The sequence below is a fragment of the Pyrgilauda ruficollis genome, unplaced genomic scaffold, assembly GCF_017590135.1.
Source record: "Pyrgilauda ruficollis isolate IOZ18807 unplaced genomic scaffold, ASM1759013v1 scaffold16, whole genome shotgun sequence".
Classification (NCBI taxonomy): domain Eukaryota; kingdom Metazoa; phylum Chordata; class Aves; order Passeriformes; family Passeridae; genus Pyrgilauda; species Pyrgilauda ruficollis.
Genome location: NW_024514764.1, coordinates 13319337 through 13344022, shown reverse-complemented (window position 1 = coordinate 13344022; position 24686 = coordinate 13319337). Strand labels below are relative to the sequence as shown.

Below are 24686 nucleotides of genomic sequence, written 5' to 3'. Positions count from 1 at the left end.
GCCCGTCACGTGATCATGTCCCGCCCTAACCCCGCCCCCCGGGCGCTGACCCCGCCCATCCCCGTCCCCGCGATCGCGACAGAGCCGGGCACGAGCGCGGGGGCCAGGCTGCTTTATGTGCCCGGGGCTCAGAGCGAAGGGTCGCCGAAGCCGAAGCGGTGCTGGGCGGCGCGGATCTCCTGCAGCAGCGCGTCGTTCTGCAGGCCGAGCTGCGGGAAAGGGGAGCGGGGTCAGGGCCCGGCTGCGCGGCACTGCCCGCGAGACGGGGGCTGCTCGGTGGCTCCGCTGCGACACCGGCGGGACAGGGATCGTCCCGCGGCACCGCCCCGCGCCCAGCTGGGAAGGGACCCGGGGAGCGGTTCGTGCTGCCCGCAGCCCCGCCCGCCCCGCAGGGCACGGACACGAACCTTGACGGTGTATTTGTAACACTGCTCCGCCTCCAGCTGCCGCCCGCCCTGCAACACAGCGCCGGGAGCAAATCCTGGGGTGGGTCAGGCGGGAAAAGACCCCGAGAGCGCCAAACCCACCCGTGCCCTCAGCACTGCCAAGGCCACCGCTGAACCCTGTCCCCAAGTGCCACATCCGAACGGCTTTTAAATTCCCCCAAGGCATGGGGACCCCACCCACTGCCCTGGGCAGCTGTGCCAGTGCCTGACCCCCCTTTCCATTAAGGAATTTTCCCAATATCCAACCTAAACCTCCCCTGGCACAGCTTGAGGCTGTTTCCTCTCATCCTGTCCCTGTTCCCTGGGAGCAGAACCCGATGCCCCCAGGTGTCCCCTCCTGTCAGGAGTTGTGCAGAGCCACAAGGTCCCCCTGAGCCTCCTTTTCTCCAGGCTGAGCCCCTTTCCCAGCTCCCTCAGCCTCTCCTGGTGCTCCAGCCCCTTCCCCAGCTCTTTTCCCTTATCTGCACCTGCTCCAACCCCTCATTGTCTGTCAACCCCTCATCATGAAGGGGCCCTATACTGCCCCCAGGATTTAGGATGCCTCAGCAGTGGCCAGCACCCCAGGAAAGACATGGGATCTCCAACGTGGAATGACATTTGTAAGAAGGGAGGACACACCCTGGGGCAGTCGGTGCCTCAGGGTGCTGCTTTTGCCATCCAAGCACTTGCTTTCCCTGAGAACAGCCCCCAGACTTTTTATCACAGCTCTACACCAGCTCTTCAGGTGCATGAGCAGATGCCAACCCCCCCACCAGCCCAATGAACCCCCACAAACCCCACTCCATCAGGCTGGAAGGGGCTGGCCACTCACCTGCAGGCAGATGAGGGCGAGATATCCCCACACTTCAGCGTTGGTGTTATTTAGGGCATTGGCTTCAGAGAGAGCATCTTCTGCTTCCAGCATCTCTTCCAGCTTGAGGGAGAGAAGGAGAGGCATGGACAAATGACAAAGAGCAGGCAGATAGAGCTTCCCAACTGAACAGGCATTGCTCTAACAGCAGAAGGAATCAGTGAAACAGAAGCTCCTAGGTGGGCTGCCCTGAGAGAAGTGCAAGGGAAAGAATTTAGGGCACAGACAAGGAGTTATCCTCAGTGCCAAAGCATCCAGATCTCCAGTCTGGAGCAGGAGCTGCCCACTGCTGACCCCTGTGGGATTACATACTATTTCTAAATTAGCCTCCAGCTGTAAGGAAAGCAGCACAAACCACTTCACCTCCAGGAACTGAGTGAACCAGCTCCATGAGGAAACATGACTGTGTTCCTGTTCCCTATTCCTGCTGTGCAGCAGCTCTGGGCATGCAGGAGTAGCTGTGCCCAGGCCACCAGTTACTCCCTAACCTGATTTCACAGCCTCCCAGGAGGTAAACATTTGGCCAAGGGGGAACAGAAGTTTAAATTCCTTCCTTGATTGCTTCCTCAGCCAAACTCCCTTGGAGGAAGCTGGCAAGGTGTCCCTTGGGGAGATGCTGCACTGCTGGTGGCTGGGTGTCCTTGGCAGCCCTTCAGAAGTGCTGGATTCCCTTAGACAGGGAAAGCACCGAGATTCCTCCCTGCTGACATCCCACTCAGTGCCTTGGTGACATGCAGGTCATGTGCAGGCAGGAACTTGGAGCAGAGCCCAGATTGTTTGCCATGACACCCTGGGGAAGGAGGTGCTGGCAGGAGCTGGGATGAGGGGAAAGGATGGCTGTTCCCAGAGCAGGGGCTGAAGGTGACACCGTCTGGGTGCCACGCTGGGGCTGTCACAGCACACAGGACATGATGGCCTTTGGGAGCACTGGCTCACAGGCAGCCAAGAGTTGCTTTAAACAAGGGGATCCTGCAAAAGCCAGCCCTGTGTCCTGTGCCACCACGTGAAGCCCAGAGGACACGAAGGCAGCTGCACTCACCCTGTAGCAAGCGATGCCCACGCCCAGCCAGGTGAGACAGGAGGCAGAGTTGTCACAGGCGAGCAGGTAGATGTGCTTGGCCCGGCCGTACTGCCAGGAGAGAGACAGACACACACATCCCTCTGCATTACTCCACAGACAGGGGTTTGCCAAACACCCTGCTGCCATGGGGCTCAGACACCCATGGCCCCACTGCTGCTGCAGGAGTGATTTGTTGTGTGGTAACTCCCCCTCCACAGCCCTGCTGGCTCCTCACCTCCTTCTCGTCCAGGTAGATGGAGCCCAGGCGCAGGTAGACAAAGTGCATATCTGCAGCATCCTCCTCAAAGCTGATGACTCGCTCATAGCAATCCTTTGCTTTGTCAAAGTCCTTCTGCAGGTAGCACAGGTGCCCTTTCTGAGCCCAGACGTTTGGATTCTGTGCACCAAAAACCAGGAGTGAGACACGGATGGGAGAAACACCTGAGGGGGGGCTGGGACACTGAAAGCAGCAGAAAGGAGGAGCTGAGCAGTGTTTAATTGCATTATCACAACAACTCCCTGTGCAGTGCTCCAGACTGGGGAGAGCGTGGCTGGAAGCTGCCTGGTGGCAAGGGAAGGACCTGGTGGCAAGGGTCAGGAGCACCAGGAGCAGCTGAAGGAGCTGGGAAAAGGGCTCGGCCTGGAGAAGAGGAGGCTCAGGGAGGACCTTGTGGATCTGCACAACTCCTGACAGGAGGGGACACCTGGGAGGGCTCGGGCTCTGCTCCCAGGGAACAGCACAGGATGAGAGGGAACAACCTCAAGTTATGCCAAGACAGGTTCAGATTGGATATTGGGGGAATTTCTTCATGGAAAGGGTGGTCAGGCACAGCTGCCCAGGGCAGTGGTGGAGTCACCATCCCTGGAGGGATTTAAAAACCATGTGGATATGGTACTTGGGGATTGTTTAATTGTGAACAATTGGTGGTATTGGGGAATGGTTGGTTTTGAAATCTCAGAGGGCTTTTCCATCCTAAACAATTCCATGATTCTGTGATATCAGGGCAGGGTTTATGGAGAGAGTTAAGGTCAGTGGGCTGCCTGCAGGATACCAGTGTGTCCTGCAGGAACACAGCATTCCCAGGTGTCATCTTCCCCCTGCTTTCCTTTCAGTCTGCCTCCCCAAAGCCACCTTCTTGCAGAGAGCTCAATAGCAACCTTGTTTGTCATGAAACAGAACCCAACTCCCCCACCCAGGGACAGAGGATCAGGATATACCCATTGAGAGAGAAAAGAAAGGCAGGTGCTGCAGAGGGAGAGGCAGAGACAGGCTCTGGGATGCTGCCTGCCTGTGCAGGGAGTGCCAGGAGACTGTGACAACGGGATAACAAAGAGAGCAGTGCTGCAGCCACGGCCTGGTGTGACTGCCCTCCCACTGAAATGCTCTGGACTAGCACTGGGATGGTAAATTTGGAATGAAGCAGGGGCTCTGGGCTCTCCCACAGCAGCACTGCCCAGGAATTACCAAGGGGTCGATGCGAGCGGCCTCGCACAGACACTCCCCACACCTGGGGAAGTCTTCCCGCAGCAGGTAGGTCCAGGCCAGGGCCAGGTAGTAGGCACAGGTGGGGCCTCCCTGGAGGCTCAGCAGCTCGTGGGCCAGTGCCTTGTGAACAAACTGGGGAGGAACAGCACAGGTGGTGGTTAGGGGAGCAGGGACACCATGGACACTGCAGCAGGACAGGGCAGGAGAGCTGACTGACACCTCTCTGACTTCCACAAACAGAAAACATAAAGAGAAATTTCTTTGTTGGTCTACTGGAAGGTATCCCTGATACAGTGGAATATGTCTCTGGGCTGTTTCCCCCTGCTCATAGCAGGGGGTTGAAATGAGATGAACTTCAAGGTTCCTTCCAAACCAAACCATTCCAGGATTCCATTTAGTTGCTCTAAGCTACTCTTTCTGCCATGTCAAATTTAGGCAGGCAGCACAATGTGACAACCAGAGATGTCCCAGAGATGACTTGGTAGGACAGGCACATTCCACAGCTGATACAAAAACCCCTCCAGCATACACAAGTGTCTGAATCACAGGAGTTCAGGCATTTTGGAAGCACCCCAGTAATGGATCCCATCTCTGAATGCACAAGGAAGAGCACCCTGTACCATTTCTGAGCTGGCTGTCCCTCTGCAGCAGGCAGTGCTGGGCTGGGTGTCCACAGCCAGCATTGTGAGCTCCATACTCTGCCTGGCCACACTTTTGCATCTCTGGGCAGTGGTGGCTTTGCTCCCCCTTGTGCTCAGCCTCTGGAGTAGCCATGGCTCATTCCCTAAGGCCCAGAAAGGGGCTGGCTGGAGCTCTTTGGGAATAAACCAGCCTCCCTCCCCTCTCCTTCACTCCCTGCTAAACTAACCCGGACAGCATTGAATTTCATCAGGAATTCCACTGTCTTCATGAAGATTGTGCAAGGAGGTGGCTGAGGTTCTGGAGCTGCAAGAAAATGTGTCTCTATCAGTCCCAAAGTGGGGATTTTATTTCTGGAGTCAAAGCAGGTCCTGACATCCCAGTGGAGACAGAAAAATCTCTGCAACATGGAGCAAAACCCAGGAGGTGGCAGGGGAGGCTGAAGCAGAGATTAACTCAGCATTTCTTTCTGAAGGGCTTAAGTTTTGTAGGAGATCTGAAAAGAAATTACACTCTTCACCCACTAATTTTCCAGTCCAAACCCAGAAGAAAAATGGTGGAAATTGATGAATTATGCTTGTCAGAGACAACTACAGTGAGGCTCCTGCCTCCCCAAAGGAACCAGGGGGCCCTGAGGCACCCAGCACTGCCATTTCCAGCACCACAGGGGCTGTGGAGGAGGCAGATCCCACACCACACAACCAGAGGGGATCCCTAGGGACATTTAAGAGCTGGCATCTCAGGAGGAAGTAAAGGAAGGTGCAGAGTGCAGTAACATGAGGGAGAGAGCTGCATTCACCTGCTGGCTGTCCATCCTGAGATGTGCTGCTCTGAAAATCAGAGTGAACCTGCTTTGCCTGCAGATTCCCTGGCTCAGGAGAGACAATAGGCCTTGGCAGCACGGGGGCCATGGCTCACTGCTCCCACATTACTCCCCACCATTCCCACAGGACCATCTCCCTGCTCCCCACGTCCCCATTCCCAAACCTTCTGGGACTTCCTGAACTGCTGTAGCCTCTTCCATGGATGTCACACCCTCCACAACCTCTGGTGGTTTGTCAGCTGAGCCATCTGGAATCTTCTCTGGAATGAAACCCCCAACAACCATTAGGTGGAAGGCCATAAACTTCCCAGTTTAGAATATGATTCCACAAAACAAAAAACAAAAAACAAACAAACAAAAAAAAAACCAAACAAAAAACAAAACAAAACAAACAAAAAAAAACAAAACAAAACAAAACAAAAAAAAAAACAAAAAAGAAAGAGAGAGAGAGAGGAGAGAAAATAAAAAAGATACATCAGGTTTTCAAAGCTGGGAAGAAAATTCTTTGCAGGAAGCAATACCTGGGGCTAGGGTTTTTAGCACAAGATTACCATGTGAAGCCAGCAACAGGTATAAATGAGGCAAGATGAGAGGAAACAGCCTCAAGTTGCACCAGGGAGGTCTATGTTCAATGATAGCAAAAAATTTATTCACAGAAAGGATGGCCAGGCATTGAAACAGGCTGCCCAGGGCAGGGGTGGAGTCCCCATCCCTGGAAGTGTCCAAAGGCCATGTGAATGTAATAGCTGGGGATATGGGCTGGTGATGAACACAGCAGTGCTGGGTTAACAGCTGGACTCGATCTTGGAGGTCCTTTCCAGCCTTAGTCATGCCATGATTCTATGAATATCCCTTTCCTCATAATCAGAAGGGACAAAAACCCACATGTGTCATGAGCCTGCCTGCCTGAGGCACTGTGCGTGAGTGGTGATAACGTTAAAAATAAAGCCAGTCAGCATTTCCTGCAGCCTGGCCAAATATTTGGGACTCGGGACAGACAGCCTCAGCTCAGGCTGGACTCAGAGGGGCTCCAAAGGAAGTCTTGACCTCAGGGTCACTGCCAAGCAGCTGGTTTGCACTTTGGAATGCTATGTTGGGAACTCACAGTGACAGCTTCCATGGAATTCTGTTCTGGCTCACAGTCCACATCTTCTACCTTTACCCTTTGGACTTCTCCTCTTAAAAACTCTCCTCTCCTTCCACTGTTCACCACACAGATCCACCCCTCCTTGGTGTCAGGGCACCTCCTGGGTTTGTCTGTTACCTGGCTCTGTGCTGGGAGGACTGGGCTTTTTCTCTTCTCCCTCAGCAGCCTCAAGGAGTCTCCTCTCCTCCTCAAGCTCTGCTCGCAGGAGCTTCTTAGCCTCACGGAAGCTCCTTTCTGCCTGAATGTAATTATTCTGCAGCTCATAAAACAAACCTGTGGGAGAGACAGAGCGGCATCAGCAGACACCCAAAGGAAGCAAAATGCTTCCCTTAGCCCTCAGCTTGGAGCAGGGAGAAGAGGACCGGGGGCAGGAACAATGCTTGGCTCTACAGGAATACCCTGAGCACCAGAGTGCCTTGGTTTGGTACCTGCGAGGGTCCAGGCTATGATGCTGGATGGCTCCAAGCAGCAGGCATCCTCAAAGAAAATCTCTGCCTCTTCATAGTGCTGCAGCTTGACAGCCACAATCCCACAGAGCAGCAAGCTGGGGCAGGGGCAGAGCAGTCAGCCTTGCAGCCCCAGCAGTGGTGTGGGGATACACTCCACACCTCCCCACCCACCCACCAGGAGCACTCAGCACCTTTGGATGTGGTGGGGGTCCAGACAAACGGCCTGCTGGAAGCATTCCTGGGCTTTGGTGGCATCCTCATACAGGAGGCAGAAGGCTCCATAGGCCAGCCAGGATTGGATGCTGCGCTGGTCCCGAGCTATTCTCTGCACAACAGAGATCATCACTGCAGTCAGGCTCAGCACATGCCATGGGCTGGGCAGGCAATTCTGGAATGACCACAGCTTCCCTGGCCACCCCAGCCCAGCTGAGCAGTAATCAAGACCTTGTCTGTCACATGCAAGGGTGTCCCCTAAATGGGATTGTGCTGGAAGCCCACTTCCTCTAAGCCTTCTCCACCAGACACGTGCTCTCCAGCTCCAGCTGACGCCTCCTAAGGCCCAGTGTCCCCAGAACTGACCCAGCACATCCCATTTCCCCTGGCCTCGAGGCTGGAGTCCTCAGTGACCTGGCCAGGGACAATCTCACATCCTGCAGAGAGCAGCATCTCCCTGGGAAATCCCTCCCAAATCCTACTGCAGCCTGAGCATCCTGGTGACGCTCAGCTCCTTCCTCCCTCCACCACAGTGGGGCTGGCTGAGCTGTCAGCAGTGGCCCCACTGTGATGCTGGGCTGTGCCACTCCACACAGGTGATGGCAGGAGAGACCTGGGGCTCCCTCACCTGCTTGTAGAAGAGAGAGGCCAGTTTGAGGTCCTTGTTGGCTTCAGCTTCACGAGCAAAGAGCAAGAGCTGCTTCCTGGTCGTGTAGGGAGGAGGGGCAGGAGAAACATCTTCCCCAGACAGGAGCTGGTAGGGAAGGAGACAGTATTAGCCCTGGGGAAGGGAAGAGTGCTTTGTGTGATCCCAGTATGGCAGCAGGTCCCACGCCAGCACTGCACACAGTACAGGCCAGTATGGCTGGGGCTGCCACTGGGAAGGGCAAGCTGCCCTGTGCTGGGACACATTCCCAACATTCCCAGGTACCTCTGCCACACAGGCACAGGGCCATATCAATTTTTATAAGGACATGGAGGGACAGGACAAGGGGGAAGGACTTCCCACTGCCAGAAGGCAGGGTTAGATATTGGAAAGGAATTCTTCCCTGTGAGGGTGAGGAGGTCCTGGCACAGGTTGCCCACAGCAGCTGTGGGTGCCCCTGGATCCCTGGAAGTGTCCAAGGCCAGGTTGGATGGGGCTTGGAGCAGCCTGACATAGTGGAAGGTATTGCTGCCCATGGCAGGGGGTGGAATGAGATGAGCTTTAAGGTCCCTTCCAACCAAACCTGTCTGTGATCCTATGATTATTCACAGCATTCCCAAGATCAAGGTGATTACAAACTTCAGTGGGACCACTCACTGGTGACCCCAGCTCCTGCTCTGCCCAGCCACCCTCACCATGTGCCAGCTACAGCAGCTTTACTAGTGGCATCTCACACCTATCCCAGGATTTTGAACAGTGGGATACAAAGGTACTGGATCCCTGCCTCAAGTGTGGCTCATGGTCTACATGTGACAACTCCAGCAGATGAAGGCAAAAGTCTACCTTGAAGGCAAAAGTCCTTCACCTGCCCTGCACCCAGAGTGAAGCCATGGCCCAAGTCACCCCGATTTCCCCTACCTTGTTCAGGGCCATGTGCATGTGGTCCACGAGGTACACATAGAGCTCACTGAGGAACTCCTGGAGCTGCTCCTTGGTCTCAAATGCTGTGGTCTTCAGGTATTTCTCCCTCACAATCTTCACCACAGAATACTATGGAGACAAGGGACATTGCACAGGGCAGGTTCCCTCCCGTGCCCCCCACCAGCTCTGTAATCACACACAGACAGAGCCTGAAGCTCCAGCTTAGTTCTGAGAAATAAATCCAGCCCACCACTGATAAAAGGTTAAAAAAAAAAAAAAAGCAAGCAAGGGGGTGTTCCTTTCCCACCTCCCTGACTCAGCCTTTAGGGACAGTGTGTGCATGGCTCATCTCCTCAGGACAGAGAGAGGGTCTCCAGGAAGAGTGTGGCTGAGGCTGAGCAGCTGAGAGTGGAACCTCCTTTCCCTGCCAGGGCAGACTGGGAATGTGAGAGCAGCCAGCTTTGCCTTCTCAGGTTATGAGCATGGGGCAAATGGATGTGAGTAGCTCCCAATGATAGGAAGTGTTCTCTTGGTGTGGGACCAAAGCAGCTTGGTGCCTGCTCCATTAGAGGGGAATCCTGTCCCCTCAGTGCTCACTGCAACAGCTCCACGTGGCAAGAAAGGATTCTGGAGCACCACATCATCCTGAGTTACCCCCATGGAGTAGCAGGTCCTCACTGAGAAAGTGTCTGGACAAAACAAGTAGGGAAGCAAAAAGCACAAAGGAGTCTTCACCTTAAGCTGTTCCTTAAAAGCAAAATATTTCCCAGAGGTATTGAGTTCATAGTTGAGCTGACGCTTTTGTTCCTCCATGGTTTTGTGGTCCATCACTCCCTGGTCAGGCAGCTGATTCCCAAAAAGCTCATGGTACTCTCTCAGGATGGCAACAGCAACACTTGTGACACGTTTGTGATAATCCTCCACCACCTAGGAAAGAAATAAATAAATTTCACAAGCCACTTATGCAATCAACCTTGATATGTATTTGATTTGCCACAGCCCACGCCTCCCATTAACTCCACCTGACTCAAGTCTCAATTAGTCTGTCACACATCCTTTCCTGTCCACGCCTCAGGGCTGAGAAAATATCTGCAGGTAAACATAAAAGAGCTCCTTCCTGCTAGGATTTTCCATCACAACCCAGTATTCCAGTCACTGCTATCTCTCCTATAGCAATATAATTGGCTGTAAGTAAAATATATCTCATTTACTGGGAGCCTTGAAACCCACGGCCAGGCCTCTTCAGCAGAATCTGTAATCTCTATAATCTTGATTCTCAAAAATTCTTGGTGACCTGAGAAAGGTCAGGGCTGATTCTGTCCAGATTTGTCTGAGTCTGATGAAGCACAAGGGGTGGCCTGAGACAAGAAACTGTTGGGACTGCCCAGGATATAAATGTAAGGTTCTGGTAGCCTCTTTTCCCAGCATCCCATTTCCTTCCAAACATCCCCCCATGGCTGCCTTCCCTCCCTTTGCTCCATCTTTTCATGGCTTCTCTTTGAATGGGATGTGAACACAAGTGATGAATGGGTTCCCCAGGCACACTGCTATGGAGATAACCCATACAGAAGTTTCATTTTCTGTGTGTTTCATAGAATATGTTGAATTGGAAGGGATCCACAAGGATTGAGTCCAGCTCCTGGCCCTGCACAGACACCCCAACAATCCCACCTGGGCATCCCTGAGAGAATTGTCCAAATGCTCCTGGAGCCCTGGCAGCCTCAGGGCTGTGCCTATTCCCTGGGGAGCCTGGGCGGTGCCCAGGCACTCTTTTCCTAAAACCCATTAAAACCTTCCCTGACACAGCTCCAGCTGTTTCCTCGGGTCCTGTCACTGCTCACAGACAGCAGAGATCGAAGCTGCCCCTTGTGTGGAAGCTGCAGACCCCAATGATCTCTACCCTCAGTCTCTCTTCTCCAGGCTGAACATTCCAAGTGACCTCACCACTCCTCATATTGCCCTATTCCCTTCTAGACTCTTCACCACCTTCGTGGCCCTGCACCCCTGATCTCTTCAAACCTCATGCCCATGTTGCTGTGTGCTGAGAATGAAGACTCTGAGAGCAGGGTGGGGTGGCAGAGTGGTGACAAGGCCACAGGCTCTCACACGTACCTTCTTGGCTCCTTCCGTCCGTGCGGGCAGCGCAGGGTGGGGAGGAATCAGCTCCTTGACCCTGTGAGTGAGAGCAGAGGAGAGATCAGCAGATCCACTGCCAGGGATGCTGGCTTGTGCAGTGTGAGGGCTCCACCCTGCCACGCTGTCCATGAGACACCTCACAGGCACCTGAGAGGAAACCTGGAATCTCAGACCAAGAGTGAACAGGTCCCTACCACTGATGGTTGTGGCTTGTCATGACAGGGTTAACATTTATTATTAACCCAGACTGATCTCCTGGAGTAGCAGAGCTGTATTTTGGAGCTCCTGGTTCTGCAGAACAAGTGTAAGGAAGGAACCAGCCTGAGGAAAGCTCTGTACAATTTGGTCACTAAACAGCCCAGACCACCTGATCCATCAGCTCCAACGCTGCCCAGTTTGGCTGTGGCAGTCTTGGCCACACCTCGACCCCCAGACCAAGCTCAGACCTCCAGACACCAGCCAGCCCTGCCTGGGCCTCTGTGGAGTTACAATGACCTTCCATTAGAATTAGCATATTTTTAATTAAGATTTTATTAAGGTGAGGGTGGCTGAGCACTGGAGCAGGATTCTCTGTGGAGTCTCCTTCCCTGGATATACCCAAAAACCATCTGGACACAGAGTAACGTGCTCTGGGGAACCCCAGTTGAACATGAACATTGGTCTAGGTGACCTTCAGGGGTCTCTTGCAAACGGAATAATTTTGGGATTCTGGAATTAAAATCCCTGGTGCCAAACCAGCCTTAATTAATTTAAATTTTTTTCAACATTTGCTGCTTGCTGGACTCCAGAATACCCTCAGTCCTCAGAACATGATCCATCCCACCAAGCCAAGGTGCCACAGGCCTTGTTCAGGTGCACACAAGCAAGGAGGGGTGACACTGAATCCACACATATTGCAGAAGAGTAGAAATGTATAAAATAGGCCAGGAAAAAGTCTGTTCTAAGAGGGGTTCACCTTCCTCAGCCTGCTCCTCCTGGAAGACAGCAGGGAGCAGTGAGGAAAACACATATACCTTCAATGAATGGATGACATTCCTGTTTGAGAGATATAAACCTGCACCTCTTATACCTTATTCATCTGCTGCATTTTCTATTTTTTTTATTCCATAAATTAGATGTTTTATGCCTTTCTAACCCATAACACAGCAGGGCTGCCACTGGACAGGAACTGAAGTCTCAAAGCAGCAGAGATGAAAGAGCAGCTCTGCAGAACAACAACATGAAAACTAACATAAAGCTGAGGAATGGGTAAAACATTGTGAGAAAACTTCTGGAAAGCTAAAAATGAGAGAATGCTCTGGTGAAGCAACAGCAGCACTACCCAGGGCAGTCCACGCTGGTGGCCAGGACTGACCAAGCCACTGAACATCACATGCGAGAGGCAAGCACATGGGGATTAGAGGGAAACATAGCCCAGACAGGAACACAGACACTGCTGTGCTGCTCTGGTGTCTCTTGTTTTGAGAGGAATGGCAGGGAGATGCCAGCTGGGATGAACAAGTGTTTTCCCAACACACCAGATGCCACGTCTAAAGCAGTCTGGCCAAATCCTCCCCCTGATTCCTGTGGGCTTTGTCTCAGGCCCTCTTTATGGAGTATTCCAAGGGGGGTTTGCTGTACAAGCCTCTCTCCAGCCTGCAGAGAGGAGCTGTCAGCCCCACAGCCCATCCTTACGCACCGCTGGACCAGCTCCTCCCGCAGCCGCTTTGGGACCAAGGGCCTGTCCAGCTTTATCTCCATCACCAGGAACGTTCCTGCCTCGCTGTATTGCTGTGGAGATAAACATTGCTCCCTGTGTCGTGCTGTCTGCAGCCAGTGCTGGCACAGTGAAATACTGAGCACACAGCCACAGATCTCCCAACTGCAGAGATCCAGCTTGTTTTATAACCCGCCCTCGGAATGAGTTACAGCAGCAAAATCCAGCTCGAGAAACCAGGCTAGGGAAAAGGAGAGAGCCCACATAATCAATCTGCCTGCAGAATGAATGTGCATTCCAGAGGAAGAAGCCAAAATATGAAGGGATAATTTAAATTAATGCCTGACAATTTACAGAGACCTTCTAGCCCAGTGCCAACCTGCTCTCCAGGTGGACGTCACTGGAAGAACTCTGGGACAACATCTACGTAAAACATCCCTTGTCTAACTCACTCTTGAGGAATTTAATTGTGTGAAAGGTGTAAGACACCAGCACAGTGATGCTCTACAGTCTCTCCTTCTCTTTGGAGAGACATAATTACCTGTCCTTCAAGGCTGAGATTTGTGACATTTTCAGATTCTCCAGTGCCATCTGACAACTGGATTTTGGATGGGCTGAGTAACTACTAGGAAAAAGAAAAGATGTCTCTTGTTTCAGACTCAATAAATCTCAAATCTTTGCAAGTTCAAGCAGCACATCCTAGGATTTCAGATAAGGGAAAGCTGCAGCTTCCTTACAAGAAGCAGCTCCAATCTCTCTGTGACCAGTGACAGGACCTGAGGGAATGGCTGGAGCTATACCAGGGGTGGATTAGGCTGGATGTCAGGGAAAGATTCTTCCCCCAGAGGGCGGTTGGGCACTGTCACGACCCCAAGGCTACCAGAGCTCCAGGAGTGCTTGGACAATACTGTCAGGCACAGGGTGGGATTGTTGGGGTGTCTGTGCACGGCCAGGAGTTGGATTCTTGATCCTCGTGGATCCCTTCATGTTGAGAAGATTCTATGGGTCTAGGATAATAATATCTCTCCGTTGGCTGAGGCAACTGAGACAGCATCCATCCCTGGTTCCTGTGTGTCCCAACTTCCTGTGACACAGAAACAGAGCAACCATGGTGACCTGTGCCTCCCTAGACCTTACCGTTGCACTGGAATCTTTCTCTTCCTTCTGAGCCTTATTGGAAGCAGCTTTGCTAGCAGGAGAGGTCCCCAGCCTTTCCTTGCCCAGACTGAGCTGTGACCTGCGATCCCGGAAAATACTGTACTGAACTCTGGTCTGAAAAATAGAGGCAACAGAGAGAATCAAGGGACAAAGCAGGCTTCCTCACTCATTTGCCTTAACCTCTCTCATCACAAAACACACTGTCAGGGTCTTAAATGCCTTAAGAAGTTTTGTAACCTCATTCTCTCCTCCTAGAGTTCAGCTGCTGGTGCTCCAGCCCAGCTCTGATCCTGTGTAGCTGTGAAGCCTCAGGTTAGACTGTGAGGCTCAGTGGGGGTCTCTCCATCTTCCCTCAAAGAGCTGTGTTTTCACTGAGGACTGGCCCTTGGTCCTTGCCTGAAATATGTGGTGAACACGCTGGAACACAGATCCACGATCCTGAATTCCTGGTGGGATCCTAGACCTGCCTCACAGCTATGGATTTGCCTGGTGATGAGGGCTGCTGGATGAATCTGGCTTCTCTCACCAGGCCTGCTCCACACATTTTTGGGGGTCCCCACCTGCCTGACAGCATCTCTTGGCTCCCAGCTCATTTTCTGGTGTAGAGCAGCATCCCTGACACACAACAGGGAATTGCAAGGAATAGGTTTGTCAGACTGTGTGTTTACACAGTGTTTGACCACCTAGACAGGCCGTTCCCTCCCACACATCCTTGTTACAGGAACTGGGCTAGCAAGAGTTATGGGGATCCTGGGGAGAGGATGGGGAACTCCTTAGACCTAGAGGCAACCCAAAGCACCTGGGGAGTAAGAAGGACTTCACTTGTGACAGATAAATGGCACAGGACAAGCAGCACCATGCAGCCCAGGGGTCATTATTCATGAAGAGCCCAGCAGACACTCGTGCCCAGCCCAGCTCAGCAGCAGCCAGTGGGAGCAGGGAGGCAGGAGAAGGGCTGGAATTCACCCAGCCCCTGCACCTGGACCACAGCCCCACAGGGAACATGGGGGGTAAAACCAGTCTGTACATCTGCCCTCCTGAAACAAGCTCAGGTCTGTTCCAGGAGGGAGAGACTGTGGGAAAATGGAGATGTAACTGTCACTCTTAGTAACAGAGAGGGAAAAACGAAAAGACAAATAAACCTCGATGAGCTAGAGCTGAAAGAGCTCCAGTGACAGCTTTTTTGGTGGTTGCCGGGGGTAACACAATCCTTTTAAAACCACTGTTTGCTCTTCCCAGCAACACCGTTCCCTTGCCCATGTTCCAGACTGGGGAGAGTGGATCATGCTGGCATAGGAGGGAGTGGAGTGAGATTCAAAACCTCTCTCAGCCCCCAGACCTGCTCACCCCCCCGGCAGAAATCCCCTGCCTTAGAGAAACCTTCACCTAAAACCTTGTATCATTAATTTTCTCCAACACCAGAAGGGCACTCATGGGTCAGATCCACATCCAACTAGCACACTGTCCACCCTGCCTTTTCCCAAACACCCCCTGTCCACCCTGCCTGCTCCCAAACACCCTCTGCCCGCACTGCCTGCTCCCAAACACTCCTCTGTCCACAGTCCCTGCTCCCAAGCCCTCAGTGCAAACCCAGCTGCAGAGCTGGAGCAGAGCCTGCTGCTCTCACCTTCTCAAACACCTCGCTGTCCTGGTAGTTAAAGACACGGAAGGCCCCTCGGATCTGGTTCACCCCAGGGCACAGCAAATGCATCATGTTGACATATGCCACACCATGGAAGGCAATCTGCTTGTCCTCATCTCTCTGGAAACACAGAGCAAGGCACTGAGATCCTGAACAGGCTGTTATTCTCCTTAAGGGAACAAGGTCACCAATCTCATTAAGAGAAGGCCACACAGCAAACTGATGCACCTGATGAGCCCGTGGTTCTGTCACTGGCACACAGCCGAGACAACCTGGATGAATACACTGGAGTCATTCCATAAGTAGAATATTAATTTTATCCCAATAGCTGTGGGACAGCTTTCTCACTCTGCTATTCCTCAGGATGGTCTTGTTGAGATACAGCTGGAAGATTATCAGCTGTGGGTTTAGAAATCCAGGTGACCCTACCAGAGTTGTGCATCTCAGGCTGGACAGACACCAAGTGGCTTAGGAGGTGTGGGAGGCCTGGCTAGAAGGATCATCATCAGAGCTGTAAAATCCTGGCACTGTGAGTGCTGAAAGGGATTTACACCAACTTATATAGCTTTGCCCTGGGATAGATTAGGAGCTCTCACACAGTCATTTGCCAGGAGCAGAACCATTCTCTAAGGGGCTGTTTCTCTGTTAAACCACCCTGGTTTAGATGCAAAAGCATAACTTATCTACAGACTGAGAAAGAATGCAAGCACTTCCTCAAGCTGTTTCAAAACCCCAATGGCCAAATATCAGCTCAGTGAATTACTTTTAATTGTCTTCAAAGCCAGGCTGGACAAGCCTCTGAGCCACCTGGTCTAGTGGAAAGTGTCCCTGCCCGTGGCAGGGGGTTGGAAGGAGATGGAGTCCAGGGTCCCTTCCAACCCAAACTATTCTGTGATTTTAAAAGCCACCCTGTCCCCTTTCCAGTGAGCTAGCACAGACCAACAGTGAGAGCTATAAGGAAAAAAATATGACCCTGTGTCTATTTAACAGCCCTATAAAGTTGATTCTTCACAAAGCCTCCTGCTCTCTGACTCACTTTGGCAGCTTCAAGGCTGATTTTGGTATCACAAAGGCCTCAAGAGGAAAATGCCTGATAATGCAATACTACTCCACAAGCCAGACCCCACTTTTACCTTGTCAACTTTGCTGGCTTTCCCTTTGCCACCTGAGGTCATCCTGCAGAGCTCCACAGGCCAGTGGCGGCACTCGGCAATGCGCGTCTGCAGGCTGGGCACAAAGGATGCAGATGCACTGAGGAGATGCAGAAACCCAGCTGGAGAGCCCCACCACCCTCCTCTGTGCCCCAGCAGCTCCTCTTGGGTTTGCTTCACCCTGTTCCCTCAGCAAACACCCTCAGGCCATGGGAACACTGTGATTTGGGGCAGGCTGGGTATATTTTCTGCTCTACCCACTGCTGTGTGCATTTATGGCACAGCCAGCTTTAAAACAACTGTGAGAGCAGCACATTGGGCTTTCTCTCTCCCCCAGTTACTTCAGAAATAAGTAAGAAGGAATGTGATTAACTTTGGTATAAAACCTGAATTGTACAGAGCAAGTGGATCCTGAGCTTGCATTCAGTATGGCTGGTGACTCTTACACCAGCAGGCAGGTGGATGGATGTGTAGGGAAAAGAATTTAAAAAATCAAATGAGATAGAAGTGAGTATTTCCACACAAGGAGTAATTTGGCTGTGAAATGCACAGCCATGATGCAGCTGAGGCCAGAAAATAGCAGGATTCAAAGATAAATGGAACACTCATCCTGATCTTGAGCGTATCTGGAGCTGCTAAAGGCAACACTTATCCAATAAAAAAGCAAATGAAGAGTGCCCACATGGAGTGAAAGGTTTGAATGTATTTGGAATTCAGTAAAAACTTCATTAGCAGCTCAGAGGAGAGCTGTGGATGCCACTCTAGTCCAGGTCTGCTCACAATAACAGCTGCCCCTTCCTTCAAGCTATGCAGGGACCAGCCCCCAGCCCCAGCTGCTGGCAGCAGGAGAGAGCATTTGTGGCCTGGAGACAGCAGCTCCAAACAATTCATCTTTTCCCAGCACAGCAGAACAAAGCTGCTGCCAGCAGTTCAAGGCACTTCAAGAGCTGTGCCCTTGCTCAGATGAATGCTTGTGGCCAAGAGACAGCCACAGCAGTCATGGGAGGTGAGGCAGAGCCACAGCTTGACCTCTAAGTGGTCCAAGAGCACCTGCATGTTGCAGCTCCTTGCCTCAGGTCATTGTGAGCATGTTCTGGGCTGGGTTGCTCAGGTCCCTTACATGGCCACTGCAGCAGCATCCAGGAAACAGCGTATTTCCGTGTCCCACACGACTCTCCTCGTGCTCTCAGCCTGCATCCTGAATTCCCTGTCCTGTGAGAAACAGCGTGCAGTCAAAGCCAGGACAGCAAACTCCACAGCCTGCATCATCCTCAAAAGTGTCCCCAGGAGAGAATGTGAGTCAGACAGAAGTGTCCAAGTGCCCAAAGGCAGGCCAGCCCCGCAGAGAGGCTGACAGCCTTTCCTGCAGACACCATCAGCGTTAAGTGCCTGGCTCATGGGAGATAACCCAGCTCCCAGCCCAGCAGCTCAGTGTGGGAGTTTTCTGGGACCAGACCTGTCACATTCTGCTTTGGGATGTCTCCAGCAGTGAGTCAGTATGTCTGCTGTCCCAGGGGAACCACCTCTGTGCTGGACACTGCACAGTGACCACCCACCTCCCTCTCATATCAAGGCTCTCCGTTCCTCCTGGTTCTCTTCCAAACTTGCCAATCCATCCTCACCTCACTTTTGGTGAGCTCTCCATCCTCATCCTCATAGGGCCCACCAACAATGAAGGAGTTAGGTATGTTCAGAGCATCGGGGGCCAGGATGGGGCCAAGGGGCCAGTTTTTGGGCCGGGGCAATGGTTCTTTTTCATCATCAGCCTTCAGGATGCCATTCTTGAAGAGCAATGGCAATTCTTTCTAGAGACAGGAGAAACAAAAGATTTGCATTTCTAACAGGAGCAGGAGCAAGAGCCAGCTGCTCCAAGCTGGGATAACAAAGCAAAGCAACAGTACAGGGTGCTTGGCTTGGAAAATGCACTCCACCACATGCATACAAAGAATGGAATAAAAATAAAGAGCCATGTGGAAAAAACCCTGCCAGTTTGAATCCAAGTCTTTCCAAACAGACCTTTGTTTGTGTTAAAGAAACACATCACGCCACAGAGACTCTGAGACCTCCCAACAAAGGCTGCTGGTGCACAAGCACAGAAACTGTGCACTCCACATGCCTGGACACTTGTTCCATGGGGTGGGAGAACAACCCAAACCCAGCCAAACCCTCTGTCACTGTGCGTGGACCATTCTCACCTCACCAGCTACTGGTATTTGCAAACAAGCCATGTAGTTTTGCTGGGCGTCAGGAGTAAAGGCTTCAGGGACAGAATAAGCTGCCTCCAGCGTGATGCTCAGGAGGTTTCCACTTGAGAACTGGGTGGCAGAGAGCAGGAGCTCTTTGGTGCTCACTGTCACTTCAAGGCCAGCCTGTGAGACAAAGAAAAAATCGAGCCAGTATACAGACAATTATAACTTGCCTGCTCTTAGGGAGAAGCAAGCAGAAACCCAAGGCCAGAACATATAATGTTATCTTGTGCCTCATCTCCGATGTAAAAGAAAACAGCCCAGCACAGGAAAGGAATCTCGGGACCAATTTGGCTCAATTGTGGTATTTGTTTAAATCACAGCCTGGCTAAGGTATGGCACATGCCCCAAGGGTCTCATAAAATGAGCTGTGGAGAAAGAGGCAGGATCTCATGAAAGGAGCCTGAAATAGAGAAAGAACATCAAGGGTGGAAAATGATGTTTTCCCCTGGTGATTCAGAGAGCCACAGCTTTGCCTCTGCCCTATCTCCATGCTCTGTGTGCAGCCTTTAATTACCTGTCCCAGCCCTGGATGGATGGTGTGTGAGGGAAAACCAGCTGGTCAGCATTTATTACCTGTCCTCCCTAATGAATGCCCCCCCACCTTGCTCACTGTGCACTCTTCTTAAACACAGAGCTGTTAATGGGATATCCACCCCTCCAGTTTGCTCCCGGTGCTCACTGCAGGCAGGCTCAGCAGCAAAATTGGACACATTTTCCCAGCCTCATACTTCATTCCCTATTTTAGTCATTGGGTACTTTGCAACCTGCTGAATGAATAAGGTCCTTGCAGGAAAGGCAGTCAGAGTTTTACAATAATGGACTCAGACATTTTGTCTCCAGAAAGGAAGGCTAATAAAGCTGGGCAGGTGACCCTGCCGCTGCCTTTTGGGGAGTTTTCAGCACTGTGCTTTCAATCTTTGTTTTTTTTTTTTTTGCAGAGCAATTGGGTAGCTGCACACATTAACATTTCCCAGCACGACCTCCCCTATCAGAGGGAAGCAGGGACAGACGTCAGAGGGAGCGGGAAAGGCCTCCAAGCCTGTAACATATAGGGCTGTACCACATCCGTGATGAGCCAGGCAGCTGAGTCATGCTCTCCCTCCCATTAAAAAGCAGCAGAGAGCTGAATGAGGGAAGGAACAGTTCCAAATTCCACATACCGTGGCCTTGGGGTGAAACATCGCTGATGGGGAGGCAGGCACTGCATACAAAGGAGCAAGAACCTTCAGTGAACGCACTCCTGGGAAGAAACAGGAATGAGAACAGCCTGAAGTGAGACCCTCTGCAAAGAATCACAGTCATGGAATGATCGGGGTTGGAAGGAACCTTAAAGATCACCTTGTTCCAGCCCCCTCCCATTGGTAGGGATACCTTACATGAGGGAAAATCATGGTTCTGAATTTTGATTTCATTTTGAATGAATTCTGAATGCTGAGCTACTCTCTCTCCCCGAGTCAGATTTTGCAGAGCTATGAAGGTCACTTTGTCCAAAGGAGATAAATTGTAGTCAGGGGTCCATAAGCAGAGATCAGAAACTGCCAGGGAGCAAGCAGTGGTCATGGAGGCTGTAAAACTCAATGCTGTACCTTGCAGCAGAGGTAGAAGGTCCACCACAGCTTGGGCAACAGGAGTGACTTTCTCTGTTTTTTTCTTCTCCTTTGCTGCCAATTCTAGCAGTGTCACTAGGGAGATAAAAAGAGAGGAGCTGGCAGAATTCCTTGGACCAGCAGGTCAGGCACCAGGGAGGCTCTGTGCGAGCTCTGGCACAAGCTCCTGTTCACCTCCTAAGGCTGACAAGCACAGCAAAGCCAATGGAGTACGGGCCAGCATGAAAGAGGATTCTTCCAGCTGGCAGAGATGGACAAGAAGTGCTGAGAGCCTCCCACCACTGCTGCTGAAGTGCTATTCCTGAACCAGTGACTCCTGCAGCGACAGCACCCAGCTCCAAGGTAGGAGATCTGGCACCAGCTACTTACAGAGCAGTGGTTTCTGCACAAGGACATCCAAGGAGTTGGGCCCATCGGGGCTGTACTCAAAGCTGGTGCTGAAGTCGTATTCTGCTGTCCCATCTGGTAGCACATTAGTCTTGGAGGACTCTCCCAGGACTGCTCCGTTGTACTCCACACGCACCACCGTAAACAGCAAGTTGCTTTTGAGAGTTTTCTGTCAGAAAAAAAAAAGAGCTCAGAGAGCAGCTGGCTCTGCAGCAGCATCCCAGGATCAGAGTTCCTCTGGCAGCACTCAGGACAGGGCTCACTTGTGGGAGTCTGCTGCACCACAGGAATGGGGAAGAGGAGCAGAGCTTGTCCACACTGAGACCTCACCATTCCCTGTCTTTAGGAGGGAAATTTCCTTTTTCACCATGCTGTGATGCCCCAGAGATTATCAGGAGCTGTGGCAAGGGAGATAGAGAGGTTCAGGCTTCACCTCAGGAAAGACACATCTAAAACAAATCCCAAAATACTCCACTGATATTTTTGTACTTCCAGGAAGCTTGAGACCTTTGCTGTCTCCTAAGAAAGCAGCTCCTGAGCTACAGAGATGAGCTCACAGGACACCTGTGGATGTTGTGTGGTGCAGAATGTCCTGAAATGGACAAGAGAAAACAGACTCAAGTTGTACCAGGGAAGGCATAGGTTGGATATTAAGGAAAATTTCTCCACTGTAAGGGTGGTCAGGCACTGGCACAGGTTCCTCAGGGAAGGGGGGGAGCTCCCATTCCTGCAAGTGTTCAAAAGACGTGCATGTGGCACTTGGGAACATGCTTTAGTGGTGTCCTTGGCAGTGCTGGGTTAAAGGCTGGACTTGATGGTCTCAGAAGCCTTTTCCAACCTAAATGATTCCATGATTCTGTGAAATCAAAGGAAGGGCTTCAGCAAGCTCTTAGGGAGATCTGCAATTTGTTGTTACACCACCTTCATACCACTTGCTTTAACCAGAGATGAGGAGATTCAGATTTTACTTTGAAGTTCAAATGTCTAAACAGAGGGGCTTAAACAGAGCTGGAGAGGGACAGTGAGGGCACAGCACATGGCAGTGGGGACCCACAGGGGCAGCGTCAGGCACCTCCACAGCACAGGAAGTGCTGGGCAGCAGGTACCAAAGGGCTCCCTGCAGCAGAAACACAGTTCAGCTCTCAATCCACAGAGAAGTGGCTGAACACAAGGACCATTGTACCCAAGCCCAGCTTTTCCTTAGTGCTGAGCCACAGGGATGCCTACCCCGCCCTCAGCTCCCTCTCTCCCTGTCACTGGAGTAATTAGTTCCATGCTGGTTCTTACACAAAAAGAGATCTCTTTCACTTGGTTTTAATTTTCAGCCCTCACTGTCTCCTTGAGCATACACCCTATGAATGGCTAAACAGAAGAATCCAATTAACCTTTCCCTGTACCATTAATTATCCAAGACTTCTCTCTCATCCTTCTCTACATTGCCTCTAATTAAGCAGATTCCACACTTATAGCTAGAAGTGGATTCCACATTCTTACAGCCGGTTTTTTTTTCATACTGTTGCTGTGATTATTGCCCTCTTGTAACCCCCCTCCCTTTTGTACAGCCCTTTCTCACGGTGGAGCAATCAGAACCACAAAGCAACATTCCAGATGCAATCAATCCAGCAGTCTTTTCTTCCCAGCATTGTTTATCCTCCTCTCACCTCATACCTCACCTAAGCTGCTGTTTGCTGAATCCATCACTGTAAGAGGTACTTCAGTACTACAATGTGAAAGCCTCAAGCAGGTGCTTTTGGATTGCTTTTTCTGTCTGCTGCTGGAGCAGAAGCAGGGATTTGCATTTTTTCTGCTTGCAGCAGGAGCTGAGCTTCTCCTCCACATTCCCTCCCCAAATGCCAGTTCCTCTGGAAGACTTTAAGGACAGCTGGGTGCATCACATGGAAATCACAGCAGCGGTGGTTTGATTGGCACCAGCTCATAGCCTTGAACTGGATCCACTGCCTTTTTAAAACCAGAGCCACCCTATTGTTTTCAATATGATTTAAACAGCTGGAGCTGGGAGGAAAATCTGGCTTTTCACCCAAGGTGAGGTCCTTTCACAGGTTTTTGTCTCACTGATCACATTTTTGCTGTGTTCTGCTTTAAAAACTTGCCATAAATTTTAAAAAATTTCCATACAGTTAGAAGAGGCAGAGAGGTACATTTCACCCCAGTATGTCTGGTCTGCTGCTAGGGAGATGTGTTCCCCAATTTATGCGCCTCACAAGATTTTTCCTCTGTGTGAACACCTCAGCAGGGAGGAGGAAGCCACAGTGTGGCATTGCTGAACCTCTGATACTCCCACCACTCCTTCCTTTAGCCTTATCACCCCCTGCCTGCTCTCACAGGGGATCCCTGTGCACACAGAATTGCTCTGGCCTTGTTTATTAAATTAGCAGAGATATTTTCAGAACTTTACCAGGTCCTGAGCATTCCCGACTGTGATCTGTACTGGTATTGGCTGTGACATACTGGGAAGAGCTGCAGCAGCAGGTTCCTTCCTACCAGTCAGCCCCGCAGGGACCTCCACAGCTCTGCAGGAGAAAGAATGAGGAAAGAAACATGAAACTGCTCCATTCCTCTCCCAGATGCCTCTGCAGGACACAGCAGTGCAGGCTGCAAGCGCTATTCAGGGCTTGGCTGTCAAAACACCATTGAATGCACAGGGCTTTGGCAGTGACGAATCTCTCACGAGGTGCAGGGGGAGGACTGGGAAAAATGTAATGTGAAAATTATCCATCCCTGTAAGCTTCACCCAGCTGCTGCTCCCAGCAAAGGGTTTGTTGTGCCAGGCTGCTCTCAGCTCCCAGTACATCCCTGGCTCTCTTTTACTCCCTTTTTAAGTTCATGGTGATCCCATGGGCCAAAGGCTGGTGGCTACCAGCTGTCCCCTCATGGCTCCCAAATGCCGTGGGGACCTGGCTCCTTGCTGGCTCCTTCCGCTCCTCGCGGGCGCGAATCCCTCAGGATTCCCTCAGGGCTCCCCAGGGACCCCAGGGCCCCCTCGCCCCGCACCCCCAGGGCCTGGCCGCGCCCTCAGGGCAGCACTGATGGGCTCGGGGCTCCTCTCACCCTGCTGTGGTCCTGCAGCCCCTCACCGACCCGCGGGTCTGCAGCAGCCCCTCACGCAAGGGCCTGGCGGTTCTCCTGCCCCAGAACGGTCCTGCAGCCCCTCACCAACAGTCCCGGGGGTTTTCCCGACCTGGGGTGCACCTACAGCCCCCGAGCCACGGGCCTAGGTGCTCTGCTGACACGAGAGCTCCTCACCCACGGGCCTGGAAGCTCTCCTGCCCCAGAATGGTCCTGCAGCCCCTCACCGACAGTTCTGGAGGCCCTCCCGCCCTGGGGGGATCCTGCAGCCCCTCACCGGGAGCCCGCCGGGGCACCGTGCGGCGTCGGGGCTCGAACCTACGGCTTCCCCGAGTCGGCGGAGGGCTCGCGTCCCGTCTCCACAGCGACGCGGCGGCTCCCGCAGGCCCCCGAAACCTCGCGGGACCCCGGCCCAGCCCCGCGTGTTGGGGGCGTGCCCGTGAGGCCGCGGCCGCCGCCATGATGGGTGTGGGCAGCCCTCAGCAGCCCCCGGTGGGGCGGGGGTCCCCCCGAGCCTCCCGTGTGAGCTGGCGGTGCTAACGGCCACCATGTCCCCCTTTGCCGCCTGGTGTGCCCGGCTGCTGCCAGAGCCCACTGCCGGCCTCCGCCCCGGCTGGCACAGGTCGTGGTGCCCACCCAGGCACTCCCTCGCACCCCGCTGGGGGCCCTGAGGCGGTGGGAGCGGGGTGCCCGCAGGCCGGGCTGGGGTGGGGTCCCTATGGCGGGGGCGATGACTTTGTGTCCCTATGGTCACAAAGGGCTCCCAGGGGTTTGGGCAGCCCCCCGAGCTCCCCGCAGGTTTGCAGTGTGGGACGCTACAGGGTTTTGGGGCACCCCACTGCCACCAGCGCGGCTTTTGGGGCGGGAGCCGGACCCCCGGAGCGGGTTGGCCC

General features: G+C 52.6%; 2 protein-coding genes across 3 annotated transcripts in view; both read right to left on the bottom strand.

The window, feature by feature from the left end:
* The window catches only part of WDR90 (WD repeat domain 90), a 32250-nt gene extending 32191 nt beyond the window's left edge, over nt 1–59 (bottom strand). The window contains exon 1 of the mRNA XM_041462212.1: nt 51–59. Coding sequence (XP_041318146.1) covers nt 51–59 — 9 coding nt within the window. The remainder of the gene's footprint in view (nt 1–50) is intronic.
* Nucleotides 15–24636, bottom strand: CFAP70 (cilia and flagella associated protein 70). Of its 2 annotated transcripts, none has more exons than XM_041462130.1 (27): nt 24071–24636; nt 23123–23237; nt 20689–20875; nt 20299–20394; nt 19873–19952; nt 18659–18832; nt 18086–18268; nt 17584–17675; nt 16446–16563; nt 15298–15432; nt 13650–13784; nt 12495–12586; nt 10793–10853; nt 9416–9607; nt 8678–8809; nt 7742–7867; nt 7092–7225; nt 6880–6995; nt 6569–6724; nt 5469–5564; nt 4711–4787; nt 3822–3974; nt 2592–2753; nt 2336–2425; nt 1258–1359; nt 408–455; nt 15–209 (listed from the first exon to the last, which is right to left on the bottom strand). In XM_041462130.1, exons 2-27 carry the CDS (start codon nt 23171–23173, stop codon nt 129–131), a joined length of 3069 nt encoding a protein of 1022 aa, XP_041318064.1. In that variant the 5' UTR covers nt 23174–23237; nt 24071–24636; the 3' UTR covers nt 15–128. The 2 variants fall into 2 exon arrangements, with proteins under 2 accessions (XP_041318064.1, XP_041318065.1); XM_041462131.1 differs by having other exon boundaries at nt 16446–16539.
* Between the last annotated feature and the right edge of the window lie 50 nt (nt 24637–24686).

Coding starts and splice junctions, on each gene's coding strand:
- CFAP70 (XM_041462130.1), bottom strand. CDS start 23,173: ATGTCACAGCCAATACCAGTACAGATCACAGTCGGGAATGCTCAGGAC. Junction 12,587..13,649: donor AGAAAGATTCCAGTGCAACG/GTAAGGTCTAGG, acceptor TTATCTCCACAG/CAATACAGCGAGGCAGGAAC. Junction 7,868..8,677: donor TGCACATGGCCCTGAACAAG/GTAGGGGAAATC, acceptor CTTCCCTACCAG/CTCCTGTCTGGGGAAGATGT.